General features: G+C 34.8%; 4 protein-coding genes across 16 annotated transcripts; 3 read left to right on the plus strand and 1 right to left on the minus strand.

The window, feature by feature from the left end:
- Positions 1-11,762: 11,762 nt before the first annotated feature.
- LOC112293599 (prohibitin-1, mitochondrial) lies at positions 11,763-13,427 on the plus strand. 3 transcript variants are annotated; one of them, XM_090256951.1, is made up of 3 exons: positions 11,763-12,163; positions 12,330-12,422; positions 13,311-13,427. In XM_090256951.1, the coding sequence occupies exons 1-3, from the start codon at positions 11,915-11,917 to the stop codon at positions 13,377-13,379; spliced, it is 411 nt and encodes a 136-aa protein (XP_090113077.1). In that variant the 5' UTR covers positions 11,763-11,914; the 3' UTR covers positions 13,380-13,427. The 3 variants fall into 3 exon arrangements, with proteins under 3 accessions (XP_090113077.1, XP_024398999.1, XP_024398997.1); XM_024543231.3 differs by lacking the exon at positions 13,311-13,427 and adding an exon at positions 13,030-13,262 and having other exon boundaries at positions 11,764-12,163; XM_024543229.3 differs by lacking the exon at positions 13,311-13,427 and having other exon boundaries at positions 11,771-12,163; positions 12,330-12,949.
- LOC112293598 (DNA-3-methyladenine glycosylase 1) lies at positions 13,425-15,381 on the plus strand. The gene is made up of 2 exons (XM_073539748.2): positions 13,425-14,620; positions 14,784-15,381. The coding sequence occupies exons 1-2, from the start codon at positions 13,973-13,975 to the stop codon at positions 15,204-15,206; spliced, it is 1,071 nt and encodes a 356-aa protein (XP_073395849.1). The 5' UTR covers positions 13,425-13,972; the 3' UTR covers positions 15,207-15,381.
- Positions 15,382-15,409: 28 nt separating this feature from the next.
- On the minus strand, positions 15,410-21,367 carry LOC112293596 (scarecrow-like protein 32). 10 transcript variants are annotated; one of them, XM_073539746.2, is made up of 6 exons: positions 21,270-21,367; positions 20,137-20,947; positions 19,634-19,759; positions 17,659-18,735; positions 17,232-17,490; positions 15,410-17,132 (listed from the first exon to the last, which is right to left on the minus strand). In XM_073539746.2, exons 4-6 carry the CDS (start codon positions 17,659-17,661, stop codon positions 16,153-16,155), a joined length of 1,242 nt encoding a protein of 413 aa, XP_073395847.1. In that variant the 5' UTR covers positions 17,662-18,735; positions 19,634-19,759; positions 20,137-20,947; positions 21,270-21,367; the 3' UTR covers positions 15,410-16,152. The 10 variants fall into 10 exon arrangements, with proteins under 10 accessions (XP_073395847.1, XP_024398993.1, XP_024398994.1 ...); XM_024543225.3 differs by lacking the exon at positions 21,270-21,367 and having other exon boundaries at positions 17,659-18,400; positions 18,590-18,735; positions 20,137-21,219; XM_024543226.3 differs by lacking the exon at positions 21,270-21,367 and having other exon boundaries at positions 17,659-17,874; positions 18,504-18,735; positions 20,137-21,219.
- A 345-nt stretch (positions 21,368-21,712) lies between these two features.
- On the plus strand, positions 21,713-22,856 carry LOC141046379 (uncharacterized). Of its 2 annotated transcripts, XM_073539855.2 has the most exons (3): positions 21,713-22,037; positions 22,226-22,308; positions 22,402-22,856. In XM_073539855.2, the coding sequence occupies exons 1-3, from the start codon at positions 21,935-21,937 to the stop codon at positions 22,465-22,467; spliced, it is 252 nt and encodes an 83-aa protein (XP_073395956.1). In that variant the 5' UTR covers positions 21,713-21,934; the 3' UTR covers positions 22,468-22,856. The 2 variants fall into 2 exon arrangements, with proteins under 2 accessions (XP_073395956.1, XP_073395955.1); XM_073539854.2 differs by having other exon boundaries at positions 22,226-22,856.
- Positions 22,857-26,146: the final 3,290 nt, after the last annotated feature.

Consider the following 26,146-nt stretch of genomic DNA (forward strand, 5'->3'; position numbering starts at 1 on the left):
ATAGAAGACAAAATTGAACAAACAGAAATAGAATAAAACAGAACTGAACAAGAAGATGGAAAACCAAACTTTACTAAGAGAGAAGGTTCAAAGCCATACTTAATCAGATGTCCTAAAAGGTCCTATCAAGTCCTATTTATACTTAGTTCTATCACCTTGGACTTTCTAGAATATTTTTAGGTAGTGGACCTCATTTAAATAATTCTCTTAAACTCTTTTTAGAAGTTTTCTTGATAGGCCCTACCCAGAAAACCATCTTAAGTCTTTTCTAGAAGATTCTATAGTAGGCCCTACCTAAATAATCACCTTAAATTTTTTCTAAAATATTCTAGAATGGATCCTATTCCGTCCACTAATTAAATTCCAATTCTAGAAACTTCTATGTTCTAACTATCTATTCCTAAAAAAATATCTTATCTATATCCTATTACAATATAGACAATTATATCAATATATAAGTTCTAAGTACCAAAGATCATCCAAAATGTGATAAAAATATAATAAAACCATATATATCCTTAAGATGAATTATTCCTAAACTTTCATAACTCATATCTCATGTTCTGACCTTCAAAACAAACTAAAATTTTACATGAAGTAATGATGTACTTTCAATAACTATTATAAAAAATTTCAATTACAAATTCATTATAAATCTTGAGATATTACAAAAATTCTAATAGTAGCTTCAAACCCTTATTTACATACATCTATATGTAATTTTCTTTATATCTCATAAATTAAGTACTTAAATACCATAAAATTTTAATATATAGCTTTTTAATCTAATAATATACATTTTTGGAGATTTTGAGCAAAAACTTCATCCAAAAACTTAAGATATGGCTCCAACCATTTCTATCAACAAAACAACTCACTTATTGCCTTTGAATCAAATATGTTGTCTTCAACATTCTATAACTCTTTCATATAAATTATAAATATAAAAATTCTTTCATAAAAGATATAGGTCTTAAAATCATCTTTGTGGCCATATTTCTTGTTTTTCAAAAAAAAAAAAAATTCCTTGTATCCTCAAAAGAGCAATATTATATCTTAAAAAGACTCCTTAACTTCAAATGGTTATATCTTCTTTACACTAGATTCAAATCTTCTAAATTTTTTACACAAACTGTAGTTCAAATTCCAAACCTTACAATTCTTACTATTTGATTCTCAAATGTCTCTTTTGAAGTTCTTGTTATGGTTGCAAATAGCCTCTTGAGAGCCTATCAGGCATGACTTTTGATCAATAGGGATGAAGATCTTCATTCCTTTCCTTCATCCATCCATACCTTGCTTTCATCTTTCTAAATAAGTTTCTTAGAGGTTTGAATCTTTATCTTTGAATTCCAATCTTCTCTATAAATTTTATACTAAATATCTAAATCTAATATAATTTAAACATTGTAATAAAAATAAGTAAATCTCAAAATAAAATTTCTTACATCAACTCTCTTTAAATTAACCTACTAACCTTTCTAATACACATCAACACTTATAAATATATGATATATTTTAATTAAATTTCATATATTATAAATAATTATTATACAACAATGCTATTATATTATGTGAAGTCTTACTCAAGAGTGCACCAAGTACTTGGCTATCAAAGGTAGAATGGAAATTGTATTTTTTTTTTAATTCTAATAGGATACTAAATAAACTCTAATTATACCTTAATAATACTAAAAAAACTTTAAATAAATTTAAAAGAAACCTTAAAGAAATTTTAAAAGAAACAATAAGAAAACTTAAAGAAATTGAAAGAAAATCCACAATAAACCTTAAAAGAATCTTTAAGAAGCCCTAAAAAATATTAAAATAATCAAAAATATATCTTAAATAAATCTCAATCAAATTCTAATTTAATCCTAATTGAAACCTTAATGGACTTCAATCAAATCCTAAAAAAATCTTAAATCCTAAATCAATTCCTAGGTCAAATTCTAGATCTTAGATCAAACTCTAAATCAAATCCTAGACAAATCCTAAATCCTAAACCAAATCCTAAATCAAACCCTAGATAAATCCTAAATCCTAAATCAAATCCTAGATCAAATCTTAGATCTTAAATCAAACCCTAAATCAAACCCTAAATCAAATTCTAGATAAATTCTAAGTCCTAAATCAAATTCTAAATCAAATCATAGACAAATCTTAAATCCTAAATCAAATCCTAAATCAAACCTTAGACAAATCCTAAATCCTAAACCAAATCCTAAATCAAACCCTAGATCATAAATTAAATCTTAAATCTTAAATTAAATCCTAAATTAAACCTTAAATCAAACTTTAGATAAATCCTAAATCCTGAATCAAATTCTAAATCAAATCCTAAATAAATCCTAAAACCTAAATTAAATCCTATATCAAACTCTAGATCCTAAATCAAATCCTAATCCTACTCAATCTAATTCTAGTGCAATTTAGAGTCTCAACATATATCAATATTAAATTTTTGATCTTCCTTAAAAATTGATACACCTTTTAATAATTAATTTCACAACAAGCACATAAAGTTTTATGATAATTGTACTACCTAAATAGAAGAAAAATCCGAAATTCCACTCAAATATTGGCCACATCTTACTCCAATCTAAATGTTGAACTTTCAGTACCAATATATTTACTTATCAAACCATTCAATTATTCTCAAATTTCATATATGTATAGAAAATCAAGTCTATTATTCTTAGACATAAATCTTACTCCAATCCAATTAATAGATTGCTAAAAATCTTAAAAAGCCTAATAATCTTTTAAAGTCCAATTTCAAAGACCTCAACCTATTTGAAATTTAATAGCCTTCAATTCAACAATTTGATCAAGTTCAAAATTATAGAATACACTTTAAACAACTACTCCCATAAGGCATCAAATTTTAGACCATAGATCTACTACCAAACTCACAAAATTCTCCAAAATGTAATAATTTTTTTATTTCACAAATTCCAAAATCATCCAAAACAACTATGACTTTACAAAGCTCTTGTAATGTCATTACACACTTAATTCTTCCAAAATTAATGCTTAAAAAAACTCTATCAAGTTTTCTCTCAAATCCTATTCTTTGATTTGCTAAAGAATCTTCGAGTTGCCATCCGTGCTTAGTTTTGTGCCTTATGGTCTGATTTCGACCCAGGTTGATAAGTGGTCCTCTATGGATATCAAATTTTTGTCTTTTGAGTTGGTTTTTATTCTAATCAATTCCTAATTTCTTCTTTAATATACTCACATTCTTTATTTTTCTAATCTACCTTATTTTGTCTTATTTATGGCCTTACAAAATAAATAGAAGCCTACTTTATGAAAAAGTAGTATTTAAATCTTTAGTTCTACTTTATTTTGGACTATTTTCTATTTTCTAAGATAATTTGCTACAATATTTGAAGTAAGATCTTTTATAATATAATAGATTCTTTATTCTTTTCATCTATTTATTATATTATATCATAATAATGCTATTTTGACTTTATATATATTTATACTTAATTAATAGATTAAAAATTCTATCAACAAATTAACCACATATTAATAACTTGCAAACTAACTATGTGGCGTACATATAGAAAATTTGCCTTATAAGTTAAGATATGTATCTTGCAAATTCAATACGTTGTCGTGTTGTAACACGAGTATATCGTGAAAATATAAAGAAAGGGGACTTTTATTAATGTTCAGTTACCTCGAATATTCGGAGCAACGACCAATTCCAGTACAAATACTGAGAGGCCAGGGTTAGTCACCCCGTTACAGTCAACCGGGGCATACTGAAATGCTCCGTTCGATTCCAATAACGGGAGTCAGCAGAAAGGGAAAAGACCAATTCAACGACGGTTGAGCCTGGTTCAAAGAGCTAATTGGATCCAATTTCAAGACATCCAATCCGGGTCCCCGTACCCAATATGAGACCTGACTTGGTCGGGCAACCCAATGCGGTCCAATTACGGAAACATCCAAGTCTTACTACGGGCCTCTTAGCCAATATGATACCTGAATTGGTCGGGCGACTCAATGTGGTCTCGATTATGGGGCTCCAGTTCCGTTTTAGGCTGTTTCGTCCTTTATGCCATTTCGGGAACGTTCTTTCGGTAAAAGGATCTCTTAAAGGTAAAAACAGAAGAAAGAACTCTGACAACGGAGCCAATTCCGGATCCAAGACGGAAGATTGAAGAAATTCAGAGGCTAAGGTTTGAAAGAGGAGAGAATTAGAGTTAAAGGAGAAGATAGGTTAAGAAATGAAGGGGGAGAATAAGTTTTTAGAAGGGTCGGAGAGCTAGCTTCATGCTCGGGGCGGAGAAAAAAGATAGAGAATTGGGTTTTTTTTCTTCATAGGATTTTGGAAAGACTGAGGCAATCGTTGCTGAAGTCAGAGTTATAATGGTGAATCGGGATTTTTAATGAAGTGGGTGTAATTACTCTTGACTGTTTTGTGAAATCGAAGTTATGTCTGTGATTGAAGAATTAAAAAGGTATCTATAGGATTGAGTATGCGGAGTGAATGAAATTTATTGGGTTAATCTAACGAGACAGTCAGTGGATACAAGATCGTGAGTATAAAGCGGTATTGAAGATGAGCAGTTTGGGTTGTTTGGGGTTCTCTGTAATGTCTAGAGACCTACCGGCTGGGACAAAAAGGAATTCGGCGAGCAGTCGAAGGACATCCGTATAGATTTAGAGTATATTCTTGTAGTTGTTTATATTCCAACAGTCAAAAACCGATAGACTGCTTGAATATTAACGAATCTCCATACTACCTTCTACAGCTAGACGCCCGACACGTTTTCAAGCAAGAAAGCACATAATACGATAACGTTTTAGAGGTTCTATAGGACATTGCCACATAGTGCTTAATGAAGAATATATATGGAAGCTAGAGTGAAGCCTTCTTCACTCTTGTCAATACCTTTCGAGTCTATAGTCTTATTTCAAGACTATCTAATCTTCTTGATTTTGGCAATAGACATTCTAACTAAATACCATATTATCATTGAATTATTTTTTAATTCTTTTTAGTGTCATAAGAATATATTGAGGATTTCTTTCTTTAAAATTCATATCTTTGATAGTTTGATAAGAATGCTAATTTATTATTTTTATTTTATTTTAGAAGTGAGTAGATAACTTCACTTATATTGTTGTATTTTAAAGACTATAGATTATCCACCTTTAAACAAAAATTCTTATTTTCTAACACTAATTTTTTCTTTAAAAAGAGTAGATTATCTTTTTTTATAGAAATTTTCATTTGATATTGGAGGTTGTGGATTATCCTCCTCAAATTTAACTTTTGAATTTATTTGAGTTGTCTATAGAAGAAAAGATTATGGATGCTATACTCAGCAGAAGTAAGAATAGATTTGCAACTATTGCAGATCTTCATGAGCTTGTTAACATTCTAAGAGTAATAATTATATGTATTTTCAATATGAATCATGGAGGTACTTTTCCTACTTTTGTAGAAGAAGTTCAAAGTCTACATAAAAAAATTGTGTAATTAAAAGAAGCAAGTAGATCAACATCACAACAAAATCCAAGAAGTTTTGCTTCTACAAGCATGATGTGAAGAGGAATTAATATACTTGAGAATTTTGATGGAATAAGATCAAAATTTTGAGGATTTTTGCAACAAATCAAGCTCTAACTAAGATTGCATCTCTTCTAATATCTTAATGGATTTACTCAAGTCAGATTTATAGGCATGCTTTTATCAAAAAGTACTCTTTTTTGATTTAAAAATTTAATATAAAATAATTTGAGACTCTTTAATAATTTTAATTCATTCGTAGAAATATTTATGACTACATTTAGAAAAAATGATTGAAAAAAAATAGTAGAAATCAAGCTCTTATTTCTATAGCAAAGATCATGATCAACCACCATATATATTGTTGAATTCCAAAACCTTGCTTGTGACATGAATGGGAATGAAAAAGCCCTTATCAATCAATTTTGATATGAGTTAAAAGATAATGTCAAAGATTTTTTTATTAATAATGTCAAAAGCAAAATCTTTGAAAAAACTTATTATTCAAGCCATTCCATGCAACAATTTTTTATTTAAAAGATGTTAAGCATAAAGACTTAATTGAAGAGAAACAAGTCAAATAATGATAGTACCTTCCAAGTTTTCAAAAACTTATTCATCAAAGCTAATACTAATGTAAATTGATATAATATGTTTTAAATCCCTCACATAGTAGGAAAAGATTCAACAACATCAAGAAGGCTTATGCTTATATTATAGAGAAGCTAAATATACTACTCAACATTATGCAAAGAAAAAATGCAACTACAAAATGAGAAGCATGGTTGCCAAAGAAGACAATATATTGGAAAATAAGTTTTTTTTAGCCACAATAAGAACCATGCCATTGAAATCTTATATAAGTCCTAATAAAGGTCCTATTTTTTCCTCAAATTCTTCACCTTGTTTTATAATAAAAGTTTATTTAGGACCAAAAAATCACAAAGTCTTAGCTTTGTTAGATTCAAGAGCTTGAGCTTGTTTTATAAACAAAGATTTTGTTAAAAATAAGAGATATCCTTAGTCCAAAAAACTAAATCAGTACATTTAGAGGTCATAGATGGTCATTTGCTATCTTTTGAAGATATTATACATGAGACTATTTATTTAGATGTAACAATTAAAGATCATAATAATATAATAATATTTAATATAATAAGATCTCTATCCAATCTAATTATTTTAAGATTATCTTGATTAAAAAAATATAATTCTTAGATAGATTGAATTTTTTATAACTATAATTTTTTGATAATTCAATACAATATTCCGTTAGTCATATAAAAATATATAAGTTTAGTATATTCAAATCCTTACTGGTAGGTGTAAGAGCTTTCATGGATGCGACAAAAGAAGGGTCATCTTTTGCTTTATATGCCACATCTATTTTTGATAGTGAAAAGATATCAAGTAATATTCTTAGTCAATGTCAAGATTTCTATAATATTTTAAAAAAAAGTACAAATATTCTTTTAGAGTATTGTTCTTATGATTGTTCCATCAACCTTCACAAAAGAGTCCAACTACCATTTGAAGCAATCTATAGCCTATCACAAAATAAATTAGCTTTATTCATCAAGGACATTGATGAGAACTTGACTAAGAATTTTATATATCATTCTAAATCTCCAATCAAGGCTCTTATCTTATTTGTGAAGAAAAAAGATAAATCTCTAGGAATGTATGTGGACTATCAAGGATTCAAAAAGATCACCATCAAGAATAGGTATCTTCTACTTTTGATTTTAAAACTTCTTAATTAATTCAATCAAACAAAGATCTATAAAAAAATAGATCTATGATGAACATATAATCCGATATGTATTAAAAAAGGAGATGAATGGAAAAATTACATTTTGAATCAAGTACGAACATTTTGAATATAATGTCATGCCTTTTAGACTCAAAAATGTTCTAATTTTTTTTTTTTAATATCTAATAAATGATGTCTTTTGTGAGTTTCTTAATGATTTTATTTTTTGTTATTTAGATGACATCTTAATCTATTCTAAGATCATAGAAGAGTATGAAGTTCATATTTGTTGTGTATTACAAAAACTTAAAGATGTAGGTTTATATACCACGTTAAAAAAGTATGTATTCTACACTACTCAAGTTGACTTTCTAGGATATATCATTTCCAATAAAGGGCTAATAATATTCCAAAGAAGGTCCAAATTATCATGGATTGGAAAATTCTAATAATAATAAGAAATGTATAATACTTTTTGGGCTTTGTCAATTACTATTGAAAATTCATTAAGAATTTTTCTCAAGTTGTAGCTCCAATTACATGTTTGATTTATAAAGACAAACTTAAGTAGAATAAAGAAGCCAAAACATTATTTGACTCTTTAAAAAATGAATTTACTTTTGTAATAATTTTATATGGTGTTGATTTCTCCAAGGCATTTTTCATAGAAATAGATGCATCCAACTTTACCTTGAATGTAATATTATCATAATTAAAAACAAATAACAAATTCCATCTAGTATCTTTTCATTTTAGAACATTTTCAGTAATCGAAATTAATTATGATATCCACGACAAAGAACTCTTTGCAATCATGGATTTTTTTCAAAAATAGCATCATTATCTAAAAATACCTTAAGTCCAATTAGCATATATATAAATTACAAGAACTTCTATTACTTCATGTCAATGCATGTTTTGAATTTTTATCAAGCTCGTTGGAGCATGTCTTTATCAAGATTTGATTTCAAGGTCACTTATTGGCTCAAAAAATAACAAGGTTTATCAAATGTCTTTTTTAGACATTCTTATCTTGTACCAAAAGAAAAAAATACATCTTTTGATCAACAAAGAATGATTCTCTTGAAGCCAAAGCATTTTCACCTTTGAGTAATAAAATCAACATTGACTATTGATTCAACCTTTGTCAAGTAAAATCAATCAAGTATGTCCTTTGTTCTTCTTATCTATCATATCAAGAATAATTCTTCTTAGTCTCATGATACTTCCAAGTTCAAGTTCAAGAACAACCTACTCTATTTCAAGTAATGATTATACATTCGAGAAGTGGGGGCATCATTACTTGTTCTTCAAACTTGCCATGACTTTCTAGTAGTTGGATATTTTAGATACAATAAGACTTTGAAACTAATATTGAAAGATTTTTGGTAGCCTCAAATGTAGATGGTAGTCAAAAACTTTGTAAAATCATATATATTTGTTCAAGATCCAAAACTCCTTGCAATTGACCTTATGGACTTCTTCAGCCATTATCTATTCCAAAACATCTATGGTCTTTTGTTTCTATGGATTTTACCACAAATCTTTTAGTCTCAAGTTCATATGATTCTATATTTGTAGTAATAGATTATTTTAATAAGATGGCATATTTTGTACTATGTACAAAATTTATCATAGATAAAAAAATGATTGTGTTTTTTTGAACAATATTTATCGCTATCATGGATTACCTAAAGACATTAAATTGGATAGGAAAATCTAATTTATACTAAGATTTTGGAGAATCCTTTTTAAGATTTTAAAGGTCTCTTTGGCTTTCCATCTACAAAGTGATGGACAAATAAAATGAGTGAATCAAAGGTTTGGACTAATATTTGAGATATACCATCAATTATTATCAAGATGATTGAACAACTCTTTTGCCATCGACAAAATTTACGTACAATAATTTAATATATTCTTTTATTCAAGAAATACCTATCTTTGCTAATCATGGTTATCATCCACAACTTATTGCTTTTGACTTTTCAAAAGTTGATAATCCTATGACAAAAGATTTAACAAATTGTTTGTAAGACTTACATGCAATAATGAAGGCACATTCAAAAGAAGCTCAAGAACAAAAAAAGTACAATGTAGATGCCTATTACAAGGAAAAATCACAATTCAATGTGGATGATAAGATATGATTACTCTATTGTAATATCAAGACTACTTGTCTTTATTACAAATTAGACTATTGTAGCATTGGACCTTTTTCTATTAGTAAACAAGTCAATCTTATTGCTTATTGATTATATCTATTGGAGTCTATAAAGATCCATTTTGTATTTCACATATCTCTTTTTGATCCATATAAGATAATGAATATCTTGGAAAGAAGAAAAATGCCACCTTTTTTTATAGAAGTGGATAATAATCAAGAGTTTGAGATAAAAGAAGTCTTGGATTCAAGGCGACGGTGAAATAGGTTAAAATATCTTGTACATTGGAGCGGATATGATATTAATGAATGTACTTAGAAGTTAGCAAAAAATCTTGCAAATACAATAAAAAAAGTTGAGGCTTTTCATTGATGACATCCGTCAAAACTAAGATGAAGAATAGCAAATCTTTGCTATAAAAGAAATAACGTCCAAAGGAGGTTACATTCTACTTTTTACCCTTCTTTGTAGGTTTTGTGTATTTGTGATACTAAGGAGATGGAAAACCAACAACTAGTAGATTCAATTCAATAACTTCCATTTGCTGATTAATTGGATGAGATATTGCAATTGTTACAACGTTCAAGATAATGTAATTGAGATGAAGATCCTCAAGAACCACATTTCCTTCTTTGAATAGATGAAAAATTACAATATTTTTGGTATCACAACCTTGAAAGAGACTTTTGATGTTTAGTGATTTTATTGGAGATATAAACAACTCTTAATGATTTTTTAAATATTTTATTTGAAAGAAGTTACCAATGCCTGAACAATGATAAAAAAATAGGGTGGTCTCACTCCTTTGGTATAGAATACTATCAATGAATGAGAGGATCTATCAACCATCTTTGAAGGAAACAAAGATCAGAGTATTTGGCAAATACAATTTGTTTCATCTTCAATTTCATCAATACATGATGACCACTCTTCATGAAACTTGTTCCTAGAAAGGAAGGTAATATCATATATATATATATATATATATATATATATATATGTACTTTTGTAAATATCTAAATGATTAGGTAGAAGTAGGTAAAAATGAATAAAAATAGATTAATTTCATAATATCTTCTAGAAAAGCTTTTTAGAAGCTTTATAGTTGCTACTTTGATTTTATATGTATTTGTACTTGATTGGTGGTTTAAAAACTTGATGAACAAGCTAAGTATATGGGACACATATAAAAAACTTGCCTTACAAGTTAAGATATGTATCTTGTAAAGTCAATACATCTTGGAGGTTCTACAGGACATTGTCACATAGCTCCTAGTAAAGAGTATATATGGAGGCTAGAGTGAAGCCTTCTTCACTCTTGTTAATGCCTTTTTAGTCTTCGGTCTTATTTCAAAATCTTCTAGTCTTCAAAAAAATAAAAAAATAAAAAAGACAAGAATTTTAAGTTTCTATTCTTTAAAAAATAGAATAGAAAAAAGACTAATACCAATTCCACCTCACCCACCTTATCCTTGACTCCAACAATGCAATTAAATACAATAGCATGGTGCCCACCCTTGATGTCGTACAAAGAGATCACATCGCCATAGAGTCCAAAACCACCTATGACTGCAAGTTTGGCCAAAGCACCAATGGGCCCAAGAGAGGGCAACTTCATGTTGCACACATTGTTAAGATTCATGGTAGATTGCTACTCCAATGCTAGGATTCTTCAATTGAAGAATGTTTTTCAAATATAATATAAATAGAAAGAAATAAAATATACAACAAAGCTTTTACAAAGTAGGATAGGTTGACTTGTGTAGTTGTCATGGATAATATGCAAAAAGAATAGTTAATTTTGTTCAAAGAACTATTTGTGAAAAAATATATATATATATATATATATATATATATATTCATTATTAAATTATATTAAAAAATCATAAAAGTATGTTAAGATATTCAAAGATGTATTAAAGTTAATAAGTAAATGAATAAATATGCAAAATATAAAAAATAAATTACTAATATTTATCTAATTAAAAATTTTAGAAAAACAATATTCAGCATGGAAGTTAATTTGACATTTCTAGGAAGAAGATTCTTGATAGAATAGGAAGAAGTGCATCAAGTGCTACATATTGACCATGGAAAAAAATAGGTTGTCGTAGATCCAAACCAACATGCTTCACTGATTGTCATAGGGATCTGCTTATTGTTATTGCAAATGTAAGACGGATTGGAAATTACTTTCTCTTTAGAATGAATGGAATTACACAACGTGAGGTGGGTTTGGTGGCTTATAGTCCTTGACAAATTATTTGCTGCACTATTAGGAAAGTGGCTCGAGTTTAAAAGAACCATTGTACATTTTTCTCTTCGATTTCCTCTTCTCCCTTTCCTTTGAATTCTTAATCCTCGTTATTGTCTTAGATCATACGCTCTATTCTTGTATCCAGTAGTAGCGTTTTCACTCTCTGAAGTGCAACCAGGGAAATCTCGGTACTGGCCCAGAATTTGATGTCGACTGACTGTAATTCAACTTGGGTATGGCAGGTGGTCAGCAGGGAAATCCGGAGAATTTTGCAGGAGCGTGCTTTGAGCTTTAATATTGCGTTGGATGATGTATCCATCACTAACCTGACTTTCGGGCGGGAGTTCACAGTTGCTTTCGAAGCCAAGCAAGTTGCTGCTCAAGAGGCTGAGAGTGCCAAGTTTGTAGTGGAGAAAGCTGAACAAGACAAACGAAGTGCTATTATTCGTGCTCAGGTGCTTTAGCCATTTGTATTGTTTCAGTTATGTTTCTGAGGTAGTTTTTAATGGAGATTATCGTCCTCCGAAGCTTTTGATGTTGGCATTTGGTTTCTCTTCTTTTGAATAGAGTAGCGTCATTAATTGTGAAAGGTTTTTAAGTTTCTTTTGTTGTATATCTCAGGGAGAGGCAAAGAGTGCGCAGCTCATTGGTGATGCCATTTCGAACAACCCAGCTTTCATAAGTTTGCGTAAGATCGAGGCCAGCCGAGAAATTGTGAATACAATTTTCACCTCTCAGAATCGCGTATTCTTGAGTGCTGATTCTTTACTTCTCAACTTAGACTTGGATGTTTAGGACGTCGGACTTAAGTCACAGCTCTAAACCAAGAAGTAATTGAGAAATAAGTTGTTCATTTTGGGTCTTCAAATATATAGCCTTCCCTTGTCAATCTTCTCGCAAGTGATTGCGATTTCCCAGGAGTAATCTGAGTGCTGAAACAGGGGTTTTTGAGGTAGCTTCGTCCTTCTAGTCAGGCAAACTTCCTATTGATACGGTGTAGTGGGGTTCAGTTTTCACGAAGAGAATTGCTTTTTGACGGCCTATTCTTAATGAGGTAACCTTAGGAATGAGGATCCTACATGGGAATAAACACTGCATGGTACAAGCGTTAAAATCTTTAGTGGAGTATTGCTCCTCACTTCCAAAGTGGTCCTGCAAATTAGTTTACAAACAGGGGACTTCGATGTTAAGTCGAACTTCGGGTTCATTTTTGTGAGGAACTAAAATCTCTGGCTGTGACACTCTTCCCTTTTGCCTGGTCGAAGATACGATCACTGTTGGACTGATGACAAATGTTGTAGCTCTTGCGTGTCGCTTGCAGTGTGTCTCAAATGCAGATCGTCGTCCCAAGTCGGAAGTAATGAGTGTGCAGCGTCGAAGCTTAATTGATTCTTAGCTGGATGGATACATATTATTTTCCAATCAGCGAGTTATATTGTTTGCAAGCCACACACGGAAATTTCGAAATTGAAATGCAGTATGGATGTCACTAACCTGTTTAAGAATATGTATTCAGGTTATTTTTTCATTGACAAGATTTGTTATTTTGTCCTACTATTCTTTTGTGGCCTAACTTAAATTTCTATATACTTGATTGTCCAGTCGAAGTGGAATTCTATGGAGGAAAATCTTTCAAGAACACTAGAACTGAAGTGGAGTCTCAAAACGTGAACTCTTGAGCGAATTGCTGTTTGTGAAGCTGCGTTTTTTGTTTCCCATGTGAGAGTCCCAATAATTGTACCACGTGTGTAGGATTTTTGTGTTACAGATGTCTACAATGTTAATCTTATTCACCACTGTAGTGTAAGTTGCCGTCACAAGCTAGACACCAATAAAATCGAGCTCCGATCTTCATGTCCGGTGATATTTGTTGAAGTTACTCTTTAGATCTTGAAACCGCCTGGTTGATTTTGCAGACCAAACGCTGCACGACAAATGTTTTTCGCTTTGATGACATGGCCTTAGACGTCATTGTTTTCTGTCTTTGGATTGTAAAGATTATCGTTTTCTGAAGCTTCTCTTCGAAGTCTTTAAGTGCCAGTGGGACTATATTTATGCGATACTATTGGGGATTCAGTTAACAATGAGACTGGCATTGCTACCTATATGATTTGCTGGAGGGTAGATGGTTTTTGGAGGAGAGAGAGAAGTCCTGGCATGAAAATGAATATAGAAGGGTGATGGAAGTGCTGCGATGAGTTGAGATATTGATGGGTCTAGAAAGATGGAACTAGTTAAAATTATCTGTCGTGTTTGAGACCCTAATGACGAGTTTGAAGCCTGCCATGAAATTGACAAGCGCGCTGAGTGGGGAGGCGGTGGGTCGTGTGGTGCGATCGCAAAACTCGAAGGAATTGCAGCAAAGTGTGAAACTAGTGGACTCCAAGATCACGTTCAAGGTGAAGAAAGGAGCCAAGGAGGGGAAGGAGAAGGGGAAACTAACCGGGAAGAGCAAGGCTGCCGCTGTCCTTGCGGTGATCGAGTCTGTTCTCGACGGGGGTGGTGCTGCTGTGGCGGAACAGGGGAAGAGGTCAAGGAAGAAGACCCAAAAGGCGGCCGTCGTCTCTGAAGCGACATCAGCGAGCCTTGATACAGAGCTCACAGCAACAACCTCTGAGAGAACTGAGTTTCCTTCCCTAGTATCGGATGCAGTGCGGAAAGCTACAATTTCAATATCTGAAAGGGAATCGTGGAATATCAGTCTGTCGACAGCAGAAGTAGTTGCCGAGGCCACCAAACACCTAATTGCAGCGGATGCGAAACTAGGAGACGTCATTGGTGCTCATGGGGCATGTCCTATGTGGGAGCAGGAGGGGACCTGCTTCACTGCTTTGGCTCGCAGCATTGTCTACCAGCAGATCTCTGGCAAGGCCGCTTGCGCCATTTACTGTCGTCTCATCAGCATTTGCGGGGTATTACAAATTCCTATTTTGTCCTTGTTTTTTCTTTCTTCATCTGGCGTCTTTGAACTAAACCTCTCTCTGTCTCAAAGGCTTGAGATTTTGCTTACCTTCTCTCATTCCGTCGCCGATTTCTAATTGCAGTTAGGTTTTCATTTGGCCATGACATTAACAGGGCCTAGAAAGTGTGACTCCACCAGTGATAGCAGCACTCACAGTCGAGGAGCTGCGAGCCGTCGGGATCTCAGGTCGCAAGGGACTATACCTCCACGATTTAGCGGAGAAGTTCACGTCAGGACTCCTCTCGGAAGCGAAGCTCATCATCATGAATGAAGATGATCTCGTCAAAGCTTTAACGGCCGTGAAGGGCATTGGTGTTTGGTCGGCACACATGTTCATGATATTTTATCTGCGTAAGCCTGACGTCCTTCCTGTTGGAGATTTAGCTATTCGCAAAGCCTTTCAGAAATTATATCACCTCAATCAGCTGCCATCTCCGGCCGAGATGCAAGAGCTTGCATTCCCTTGGAGACCTTATCGAACCCTAGCTTCCTGGTATCTTTGGCGGATGACCGATAACATGCTACCTGATGCTTGACCTCAAAATCATGGAACCATATGTCTATGAACTGATACTCAGCTTCTGGGAAGTCTGTTGAAGTACAGCCAGAGATAGTTAGAATAATTTGGATTGCCAGCTTACTCCAAACTGTACAGCTTTTGATTACAAAAAGCATTCAAATAATATTATTTTAACATCCTTATTTCTTGTATTGATAGAATTTGTTTGAAACTTGATGATAAATTGAAAACATTTGGTCCAAGTTCATGAACTTTGTACTATGACATTGGATTTGCAATACAATTGGGCCTTCCTCTACCTTGAGAAGCTCTGTAGCCAGGGCAGTATTATTACATAGTCACTTTTCTTTTGCGGTTACTAGAACGAAAGACACGAGGTTTACTCGTAGCTGAAGACTCACAAACCAGTTTCTGAGAGGCAAAGAAGAAAAGCTAGTTTGTGAAAATGCTGGAAAACCTCCGAAAGCCACCGCTAGTCTTGCATGGGTCTAACTTTTTGACGGAATGGAAGCCCTTTCCGTGTCCTCTCTAGATTGTCTATCATTTTTGACATTAGGCCCTAAAATCAAATGAAAATTTATCTTACAGGCGGCGTGATAAATTGATAAGAATCCCTGATGTCGCCGATTGGTCTGAAAGACTCAATTGAAACACCCAATGGAGGGGCTTGAATTGAATGAAACGTACTGGTAGCTCAAACTTCCACGGATTAAATAACGAAGCTTGTGGCCACAGCCAAGCTTGTGTAAAAATGTGTCGACTTGCTCACGACATCCCAACACCCAGGTGGCTTGAGCTGAAGGGAATTGTAAACTTGTGCATCATATCCCCGAAAAACGGCTACCAAGATCGCGATTATAAGAACAAGCACTCCAGGAAACCACCTAACACCTGAGCGAGTGCATCTAATTCAGTAACTCTAATTAACTTATTTCTAGCTGCACAAAGATGATGCGTTACAATTAGGCTAACTTTGAAGGTGTCTCATAGGGCACCCACGAAGAGGCAAACGCAAGGCTGTGGCCCTTCCATGAAAGGACCTGAACGTCGTCTTCGTCAAGCTTCATCCCCCAACCCACAGCATAATCACCGACCATCTCTCGCAATGCCGCAACCACGTCCTCACTGACAGGAAGAGCGCGGAAGTTTAGCCTCTGCATGCGCTGGGCCCACTGGCTTTTCGACTCCAAGCGCTCAATACGATGAAAATTCTCACACGCAATGATGTTTTCTATCTTTTGGCCCACGGCTCTCTCAAGCTCAAGCCTACCGTGGCTCCCGTTCTGAGAGTATGTGGCAAGGTAGTCAAATGATATCCACTCGTGGTTGTACGCTTCCTTCAAGCGGGTGACGAGGTCCACCGAGGTAGTGTTACAATCTTCCTCGTACAATGTCACCACAGTGGGATTCAAGCCCCTGATCAGCTGCAAAAACTTGTCGCGTGGACTGAAAATGGTTTCAGATGAAGCTTCACTTACGAATCCTGCGGACTCGTCTGCGAGGTAGTGCAGCCTGAGGCTGCAATTGACAGCAAGGGATTCTCCGTCACGCAGGTCAATGTCCTTGGTGCGGAGCCTTTCCAGAGGCCTTGAGAGGATACGAAACTCAAATGGGACTTTTTTCTCCCCCGCCCAGAGAGCCAGACGATGCCCAACTTCTTCGTAAGTTGGTTGTAGTCGGGGTGGCGTGGGAAGCGATCCGCTGGCGACTGTAAGGCGGACGTGGGGTGGACCGCCCATGCGATCTGCCAAAGCATCGATCAATGTTGGCCACTGCATGCAATGCGAGGTGGAGAAGTCTATGATGTGCACTCGATCGACACCCTCCAACGCTTCTAAAATTGCGCCATTGGCTGCCATGTAACCGAAACGATAATATGGGGTCATGTCCACGAGATTCGTGAGTTCGTTGAAGCCGAGCCTTCTATCTCCCCATTGTACTTCTGCAATTCGAAAAGCAGATTCAGAGCGGGAGTCTGCAAGAGTATCAATTTCAGGAGCAAAGTTTGCAACTTAGAAGGTTTAACGGTCTGAATACTTACGATGAGGGTGATCCAAGTGACCCGTGGGGTCTTCATCTAGTTGTCCTTGCAGCAACCCACCTGCCCTAATGCTCAGAGCCCGCAAGAAGTAGGCGGTGACCCTCTCGTTCGGCTCACCATCTATAGAGGAAATGCTCTGGAGCGCTTGAACAGCTTGTTGCACAACTGGAGCATTTTGGTTCTGGATGGCCGTGGCACACAGCACCAGTAGCCTCTCTGCCCTCGCAGCACTGACGCCCGGCATAACATGACCCTCCTCCTGTAGGGTTTCATTCACACAATTGTTCAAATGCTTTTAGCATCCCAGTAGCAAAAACCTCAGCCGAATTTCATAACAGTCGAGAAAAAAGATATATCCAATGTCGTAGCAAGTCGGGGAGAATTTATAAGCATTTTGGCTAAAGACAAAGGGAAGCGGATGACAAACCATTATATTTTAAATGATAACTACTGCTGCTGCCCTTCAAGTTTGATGCTGTAGGTGCAGAATGTGCGAGCTACTCCTTGAGTAGTGCCAGTCAATGATCAACTTGCAGATATCCCAAGTGCTGTAAGTAGATAGCTGTGGATTCCCTGAGCCAGCCTTTTTCCCTACTTCGATCGCATCCAGATTGTGAGCCACAACTTGAATCAGCAGGCTGACCTATTAACATATAAAACGGGTAACAACGATGCAGTTAGTTAAAGTCAGCTTCATGTTCATTAATCTCGTATCCTGAAAGCCACACCTGAAACCACACATGGAAGCTTTAAAACATCGACATTATTCCATCAACTACGGCAGACCTGTTGCCCGTGCACAGATCAGGACTTTAGGCATCGATGCTATGCATACTGATCAAGCCAGCCTAGACGCCCTGATTCATAATGTCAAGCCCTCATGAGTCAGTGGAATGAATGATTGAGTAGTCAATTGCTAGAAGCTCGTGACTTTGTCTCTGTCTCTCTAAATGCACTCGAATTTGATATGGATTCAGTAACTAGATATAACCTCTGATGGAATTGTCCGAGCTTGGCCATACATCAGTTAAATAAGACGTCTTTAGCTGCATTCTATTTGTACAGCTCAATTTGCAACATGACACCCTCTTTCGTAGCATATGGGATTCAAATTATCGCTCTTAGTCATTATTCCAACCCCGCTCCTAGTCTCAAGCTCCAAGACAAACCTGGATATTGGCACATAATCAGACGGGAATGTCATGCACGATTTCCATGGTCAGGTGCCTAGGCGGAGAAATTTGAGTTCACTAAAGAAGCGAGCGAGAGTACTTGAGAAGAAGCTCCGATGAACATGTGACCTAGTCCTTGAAATGCTTCGACGTCTGCATCTCCACGTACAATGCCCTAATGCTCACCATCCTTTCCAATCTGTCCATTGTTTGCAATCTCCACAGGTGAAGTAATTGCGGCTCCCAGGACCAGATGGCTGCAGTAACTGGCTGTGTAGACGTCGATGGAGACATATCAAGTTCCATATTTAGACGAAGAGATGCAGCCAGATCTGGCATGCAGGCAAATCACAGTTGGGAAATTAAAAACGAATTCGTCAAGGACGGCGATGAGCGTGTGTGCTGTTTCAAACATCAAGGATCGGCCAACTGCTGCAACCATCTCTATTTACAAAAGCAAAGAGGGTGCTGAAATGATATTTCAAAGAAAGATAGCACCGATGAATAGCATGCCACGTGGGACTGTGATGATACTTGTTGTTACAATTCAATTTGTGACACACGACAGATGACGATTACAAAGAGAGTGCACGTCATCGTTGACAGTCAGTTTAAACCCCTATTCCTCTAGTCTATAACAGTGAGGCTCCACTTTCATGTGTACCAGAATATATTCTGAAAGCTATCCAATTTGCTACAGATCAAGAGTTGATGGAGTACATGCGTATTATGTAAGTTCAAATTATGGTCGTATGAGTCAATAAAGTCCTTATAAGTCCGCGGCTAGACGGCGCTTATATCACACAGGTGCAAATAATGATTTACACCAATGTTTGATACACTGCATCATCAACAATACGACCAATAGCAAAATTACATCTTAATTGAGGTATTACGATAGACAACAGAGGGAAATGTTACAAAAACCATCGAAGTCAGTTCGCCAAAATAAAGGCACTTCTTTCACCATCCCTTCATTGTTCAAGTTCAGAATCTCTACTTTCAGGAATGACTTACCCAAGTGGCATTACGATTAGATTAATGTTTATAGCTATGCCAAAAGAAAGATGACTTCACCAGCAAAGAATGCTCACTGAAGAAGGCGGACAAAGAGTGGTTAGGCGAAAAGTCAACGCAGAAGCCTAAACTTGCCATTAGTAGTAACTAATATCAGTAACAGGAAATGATGACTCCACATTCAGTGAATTTGGGGATGGGCACATTGATCACCTGATGTCGACCATGGCCAATATATGGGAGTGTGAGTTGAATCTACAAAGATATTTCTGATAATGTTGACAGAATGATCCGTCTCGCTGATTCCAATAGACGCTTCAACTGATGAAAGAGTAAATCCTGCAGGGCTGACATGTATTACCATACTCAGTGCACCTCACACAAACAACACATGCATTCTATGCTACCTGCTAGCAACCGTTAAGTTCTCTAAGCGTTTCTGTAGTGGAAGGAGCCTCATGAGATCTTTCTCCATCTTTCAAAATGTAGTTCTGTCCCAGTTCTTACGCACAGTGGAGTTCGGAGATTCTGGATAAGGCAGTACCAACATGGACACTAGCAAATGGCAGCATTTTATTCTTGCGTCGCTGAGCTCTAATTTCAGACTAGGGAAGAAAAGAGTGTGAAATGTTCTTCGATGTATGCGAAGTTCCCACGGAGGAATACCAAATGACAAAAGCTCAGAGTGAGAATCAAGTATCCAAGACTGCACTTGCCAGATATAAAATTAGGTGCCCATGATGAGTAGTCTCAGTGATGAAAGCTCAGTCTTCGTTCTTTGCAGCGACAGTCTAACTGATCCGATCCAGCTTCCACCGTGAAGCGTTCTTCAGTCGACCAAATTGCTTCGATGTTGTTCTCCGTCACAACGATCCACACAAAGCCGAACCGTGCGAACTTCAAAGAAGCACAGTAGCTGTGCCGCGCTTGGATGTGGCCCCAAACGACCAACCGATATGTCTATCGAAAGAACACCCGGAAAGAACACCCGAAAAGGAACTCCAAGCAACCAATAGCTGCTCCTAACCATAAGCCGTGGCGCACTCATGCACTTCCTCCGCGGCACATCACACGGAGCCTGAAGGATGCGAAGATACACTTTTCACGACATCCGCAACAGCTCGCGGTTGAGCCTGTCCTGGGGTGCTGCGAGACTGTCCCATCCCAGCACAGCTCAGCAGCCGGAGAGAGGAACATGAAAGGGGAAAGCAGGAACCTCTATTGCGGAGCATATGGCAGAACCTATCTTTGGACTGGGCGCTTCGTAAGCCTACGAGGTTCTGTCTTTCTGCCTACACTATTCATTGTCTTTTCCACTTGAGTAAGTTTCCAGACGCAGACAACCAGACCGTTCCATTTGGAGTCTGAAGCCTAATCCCCGACGTGTGCATCAATATTCACATCATTGCTTGGGTAATCAAAATGGTCCCTGCGTTGACCAGAATTATTGCAGAGACAATATTTAGGTTGATTCAGTGCGTTGAAGCCTTTTGAACCATGCGCCTTTAAGACACCGATTGCCATCACCTACATGCAAAGCCCCAGCCATCACAGGTGAACTCACCAATCACGCTGGTATACGTAGGAGAGTGGATCTTGAGTACCATCGATCTACAAGTTGACATGGAGAATTTGCAGCTATGACGCAACCCAATGCGGTACCTTAGATAGCTTCGTTTCGGACTGAGAAACCCTAGACTGCGAATCTAGTTCATGAGCAAGTGTCGAAACACAACGGTGGACGAGGACATAGCATACGCTACGGTCCACGACAAAATGCGTCCCCGCAGCAAGCTAAAGCTTGTACGTCTACGAATCTGGAATATAGGTGTTCACAGATTCAGCTTACCTGATGACCATTCAAAACCCATTGTCTCAAGATCACGCCCTGATCGTCACTCTAGCGTGTCACCTTGTGCAGCCGGTAAGCCGAACAGGTTTGAGTTTAAAATAGGTTACGTGTGACGATCTTCTAAGCCGGGAATATGGCGATTTAATACCCGCCAAAAATTGGGGCTAGCTGTGCTCTGGCAAGTCGGATGGTTGTGGTGTGGTGGGAGCAATGGGGCAAGATTGACCTACCTTAGAGTGCCCGTATCCGCAGTAATGTGATACGATCGACGTCCGAATGGAATAAAGAAGGCTTTTTCAAGTGTTAAGATGTCAGAGCTGAGGAATGTGAAATGAAACGGGCCCATTGGTTACCTCGGTATTGCAATCATGTGTAACGCCAGTACTTATGGTGCATGCTGCTTACTAAAGTACCAATAAGTCGGAGGTTTTACTACTTCCTACATAATCACCAACTTGACAAGTTGATCCCGGGAACTCGAATATATTTTGTTTGTTTGTTCCAGGGCTTACATATCCCTTCGTTTTGAAAATAGTTTCCGTGACCTCGGCGAAAAATATTGCCTGTCAGATATTCTGCAAAGCAGGAGGAGGCCCAATCGGCACCTGACGAATCCGTCGGGGCTCTGAGCGTACGACATCTGGCGTGCAAGGAAAGGAATCATGAAGTTTCTTGTCACACTCCGAAGGATGAAAATACAATTACAGCCACCTAATTGGAAAAGCGATCACCGATCAGACCAGGCTGTTTCCACATCTCGAGGCGGTAAGATAGATTCGTCGTGCTAGACCTGTATACCCTACAATGTTTCTAACCAGATACTGTTTTGCTGCAAATCCCAAGTGGTTTATCTAGTGGCCTGCTATTATCTTGTGGGCTCCCGGATACCGCTTGCGGTCAACTTGCGGCTTCACGTCAATGAGAGCATAACTTGCCTTCTTTCAAATTTGTAGCGGAATCTCGGACTGGTGGGTCGGTTGTTGTCGGACAGGTTGTCATGCCTCCATCACCGCCTACAGACGAGGAAATTGAGCAGGTGAGGTTTCAGGCAGTTTATGAGTCCGTCGTTTTCTCTCGACAGACTTGCACTGGTTCAAGTTCTCCTGATTGCTTCGGCGTGTTGGAGCAGAATAACAATTTTGTCCATGAGCGGCACTTCAGTTCATTGCGGCGCCTTTGTTCCGTGGTAAGTTGACACTTTTGGTACCTGCTACTGATCATTTTTGGACCGTGAGGAATCACCCATTCTTATGCGATTCAGAAGTTGAACTTCACTTTTGATCCTCTATTGCACTGATAAAGCACGCAATTATCATGCATTTTGGTTGTTCTGATCAATAGAAGTAGTCTTAGCAACCATTTACAATTAATATGAAAGATTCGTACCATTAAAATCAGTACATCGAATAGTACAGCTTGCTAGTTATATTCAGTGTGAGTTATCAATTGCATTCACTGTTTTCTTTTCATGCATTTTGCTACTTTGTTTCGTAAAATTAGGGTGTATCAAGTAATTCTTCATCATTGTTTAAATTATTAGTTTGTTTGTATAGGTGTTACATAAATGAAATTTTTATCATGAAATATCATGATTTCAAAATTGTATTCATAAGTGTATTTTGTAACTTTTCTCCATAACATTATGGACTATCAAAGTTATTTAGACGACTTATTTAAATATCATAATATTTTTTTTTTCGTGCAATGTAATTATGAATTATATATTAATAATATCAATAACTTGAATATTTAAAATCAATCATATAATAAAAATAATTCTCAAATGAATATTTATTAATCAATCTAAATTGCTTTAATAATCCATTTTCATAAAACAAATATTCTAAATATTATTGATCTTAATACAATGATTATAAAAGTTTTAAAAATGGTACAATATGAACTAGGACAAGAAGCCAACATGTATGTTTTTATTTCTATGTAAGAAGTTGTAATAATTAGAAAGATCATAATGATTTTTTATTGTCTCTACAACTTTATGTTTGAATTAAGATTTAGATTATTTTGACTACAACAAATTATGATACTCATTTGTTCATTATTTCTACACATTTTGAAGATATGAGTTTTTAGAAGATTTTCATGATATTGATATTGATGCAAAGTCTTTTATTCATTTATTATTAAATATAATTAGTTCATTCTAATTCAAGCCAAAATTGTGCTTTTAATATATTTTTAAGAATAGATACAATACTTTTGATACAATCTTAATCATACCAATTATCTACATGATGTCAATGAATTGTTATACTTATGTTTGTAGTATAGATGCAAGACAATTCAAGAAGGCTCTTGGAGTATTTGTCTTTGGTGAGATTTATGATGTTGGTTATATTCTTCTAGCCAATGATGATGATAGTGATTAGAAAAGAAGCTATCATTAAACAAAAATTGAATATACTATCTACACTCCAACCTTCATTGATCAACCTTAAACCTTGATAAATTAAAAAGTAAAACCTTCTACAATTATATTGAATATGCAACCGTATTATATGGAATTCATGAGAAGTTTTAAATATGGTATTATCCAACATTATAGATAATATCTAATATGTTTGAGTTTAAGACTTAGGAGATCAATTAGTGAACTATCTATTTTTTGTTGTCAATAATACCTTTGTTATGGTATATTTAGTCTTTATTATCTATGATTAATATCAACTTCAATCTTTGATTGTTTTCAACAAATATTATTGTTGTTGTTGTTATTGTTACTACTACTTAGTATGAGTAAAATATGGTCTTATTGTTTGTAAAAAATTGATATAAAGTTTGTAGTGCATTTGATGAACTTTGCAAGCTCAATTGACAATGCTTGAATGTAGGATAATTTGAAGAATATTGAGATAGTATTGATTATCAAGATATAGTGGAATCTTTGAGCTTTTGCCATTATTAGATAATAATTACTTTGGAGAGTTTTTCAAAAGAGTGAGAATTTGAAATAAGAAAGTTATAGATGCAGATTTTGAAACTTTGGTTTGAAATTTTGGATAGCATCTTTTTTATTCTTGGTCTATAAATATCACAAATATACATATTTATTCTAATAATTAACTATATAATTAGATAGAAATAGATAAAAATAGATTAATTTTATAATATCTTCTAAAATAGCTTCTTAGAAGCTTCATAGATGTAGCTTTGACTTTATATGTGTTTATAATTGATTGATAGATTAGAAACTTGATCAAGAAGTTAACTATATATCACATATATTGGTAGTTTATGATATAAGCTAATTATATAGCATATATATAAAAAACTTGTCTTGCAAGTGAAAACATGTATCTTGCAAAGTCAACATGTGTTGGAGGTCCTAAAGAACATTGTCAAATAGCTTCTAATTAGATAGTATATATGGAGGTAGGAATAATGCCTTTTTTATTCTTGTCAACATCTTTTTAGTTTTTAGTTTTGTTTCAAGACTTTTTAGTCTTTTTATCTTTAGCAATAGCCATTCTAGTTTAATATTATATCATCTTTAAGTAATTATTTAGTCTTTTCAAGTAATATAAGTATATCTTGATCTTTCAGTTCTTCAAGATTTAAGTCCTCAACACTTTGATAAGAGTGTTAACTTATTATTCTTGTCTTATTTTTGAAGTGAGTGGATTACAACCTCTTATTGTTGCATTTTGAAAGTTGTGGACTAACTACCTTGAAATAAATAGTTTGATTTTTTAATGCTAATTTTTTCTTTAAAGATAGTAAATTATCCCTCTTAGTGGAGATTTTTATTTGATATTAGAAGTTACAGATTATCCTCCTCTATTTTAACTTATTGAATTTTTTTGAGTTGTCTATGGAAGAAAAAATTATAGATAATAGTCTATGCTAAAGTAAGAATAGATTTTCAACTATTGCAAATTTTTACAAGAATTTCACATATTTCAAATATGAATCATAGAGGTACTATTCTTATGTTTATAGAAAAAATCAACAATAAAGTTCAAAATCTACACCAAAAAGTTGTAGAATTAAGAGAAGCAAGTAAATCAAGTTCATAATTGAATCTCATGAGTATTACTACTACAAGTATAAGAGAGACAATGATATGTATGTTAGAGAAGTTTAATAGAATACGATCAATGTTTTGAGGATTTTTACAATAAATAAAGCTTTATCTAAGGTTGCATCCTTGTCAATACCTTGATAGATTTACTCAAGTTAAATTCATAAGAGTATTTTTTTTTACAATTATTCTTTTCTAATTTGCATCTTTGATGGAAAAAGATTCATGACTACTCTATGATTTGAATTCATTCTTAGAAGTGTTTACAGCTTCATTTGAAAAAAGTGATAAAAAAAGAATAGCAGAGATCAAACTCATATCTCTATGACAAGGATTATATTCAACCACCACATATGCTATTGAATTCCAAAATCTTGCTTGCAATATGAAAAGGAATGATAAAGTCCTTATCAATCAATTTTTATATGGATTATAAGATAATATCAAAGATTTACTATTGATAATATTACAAGCAAATTCATTAAAGCAATTTATTACTTAAGCCATTGCATACAACAATCCATCTTTTGAAAGATACCAAGAATAAAGATTTGGTTGAAGAGGTGCAAGTCAAGCTATTGCAATATCTTCTAAGTTTTTGGAAGCTTATTCATCTAGACCAAAGCTTATACAAATTGATATAATACGTTTTAAATATCTTATTGAGAAAGAAAAGACTTATTGTTCTTAAGATGGTTTGTATCTATATTATGGAGAATCTAAGCACACTACTTAACATTGTCCAAAGAAACAATACAATTACAAAATGATAAGTATGGTTGCCAAAGAAGACAATGTATCAAAAAATAAATTTTTCTAACTACAATAGAGA

This window comes from Physcomitrium patens, chromosome 16 (genome assembly GCF_059467195.1).
Source record: "Physcomitrium patens ecotype Gransden chromosome 16, ASM5946719v1, whole genome shotgun sequence".
NCBI lineage: Eukaryota > Viridiplantae > Streptophyta > Bryopsida > Funariales > Funariaceae > Physcomitrium > Physcomitrium patens.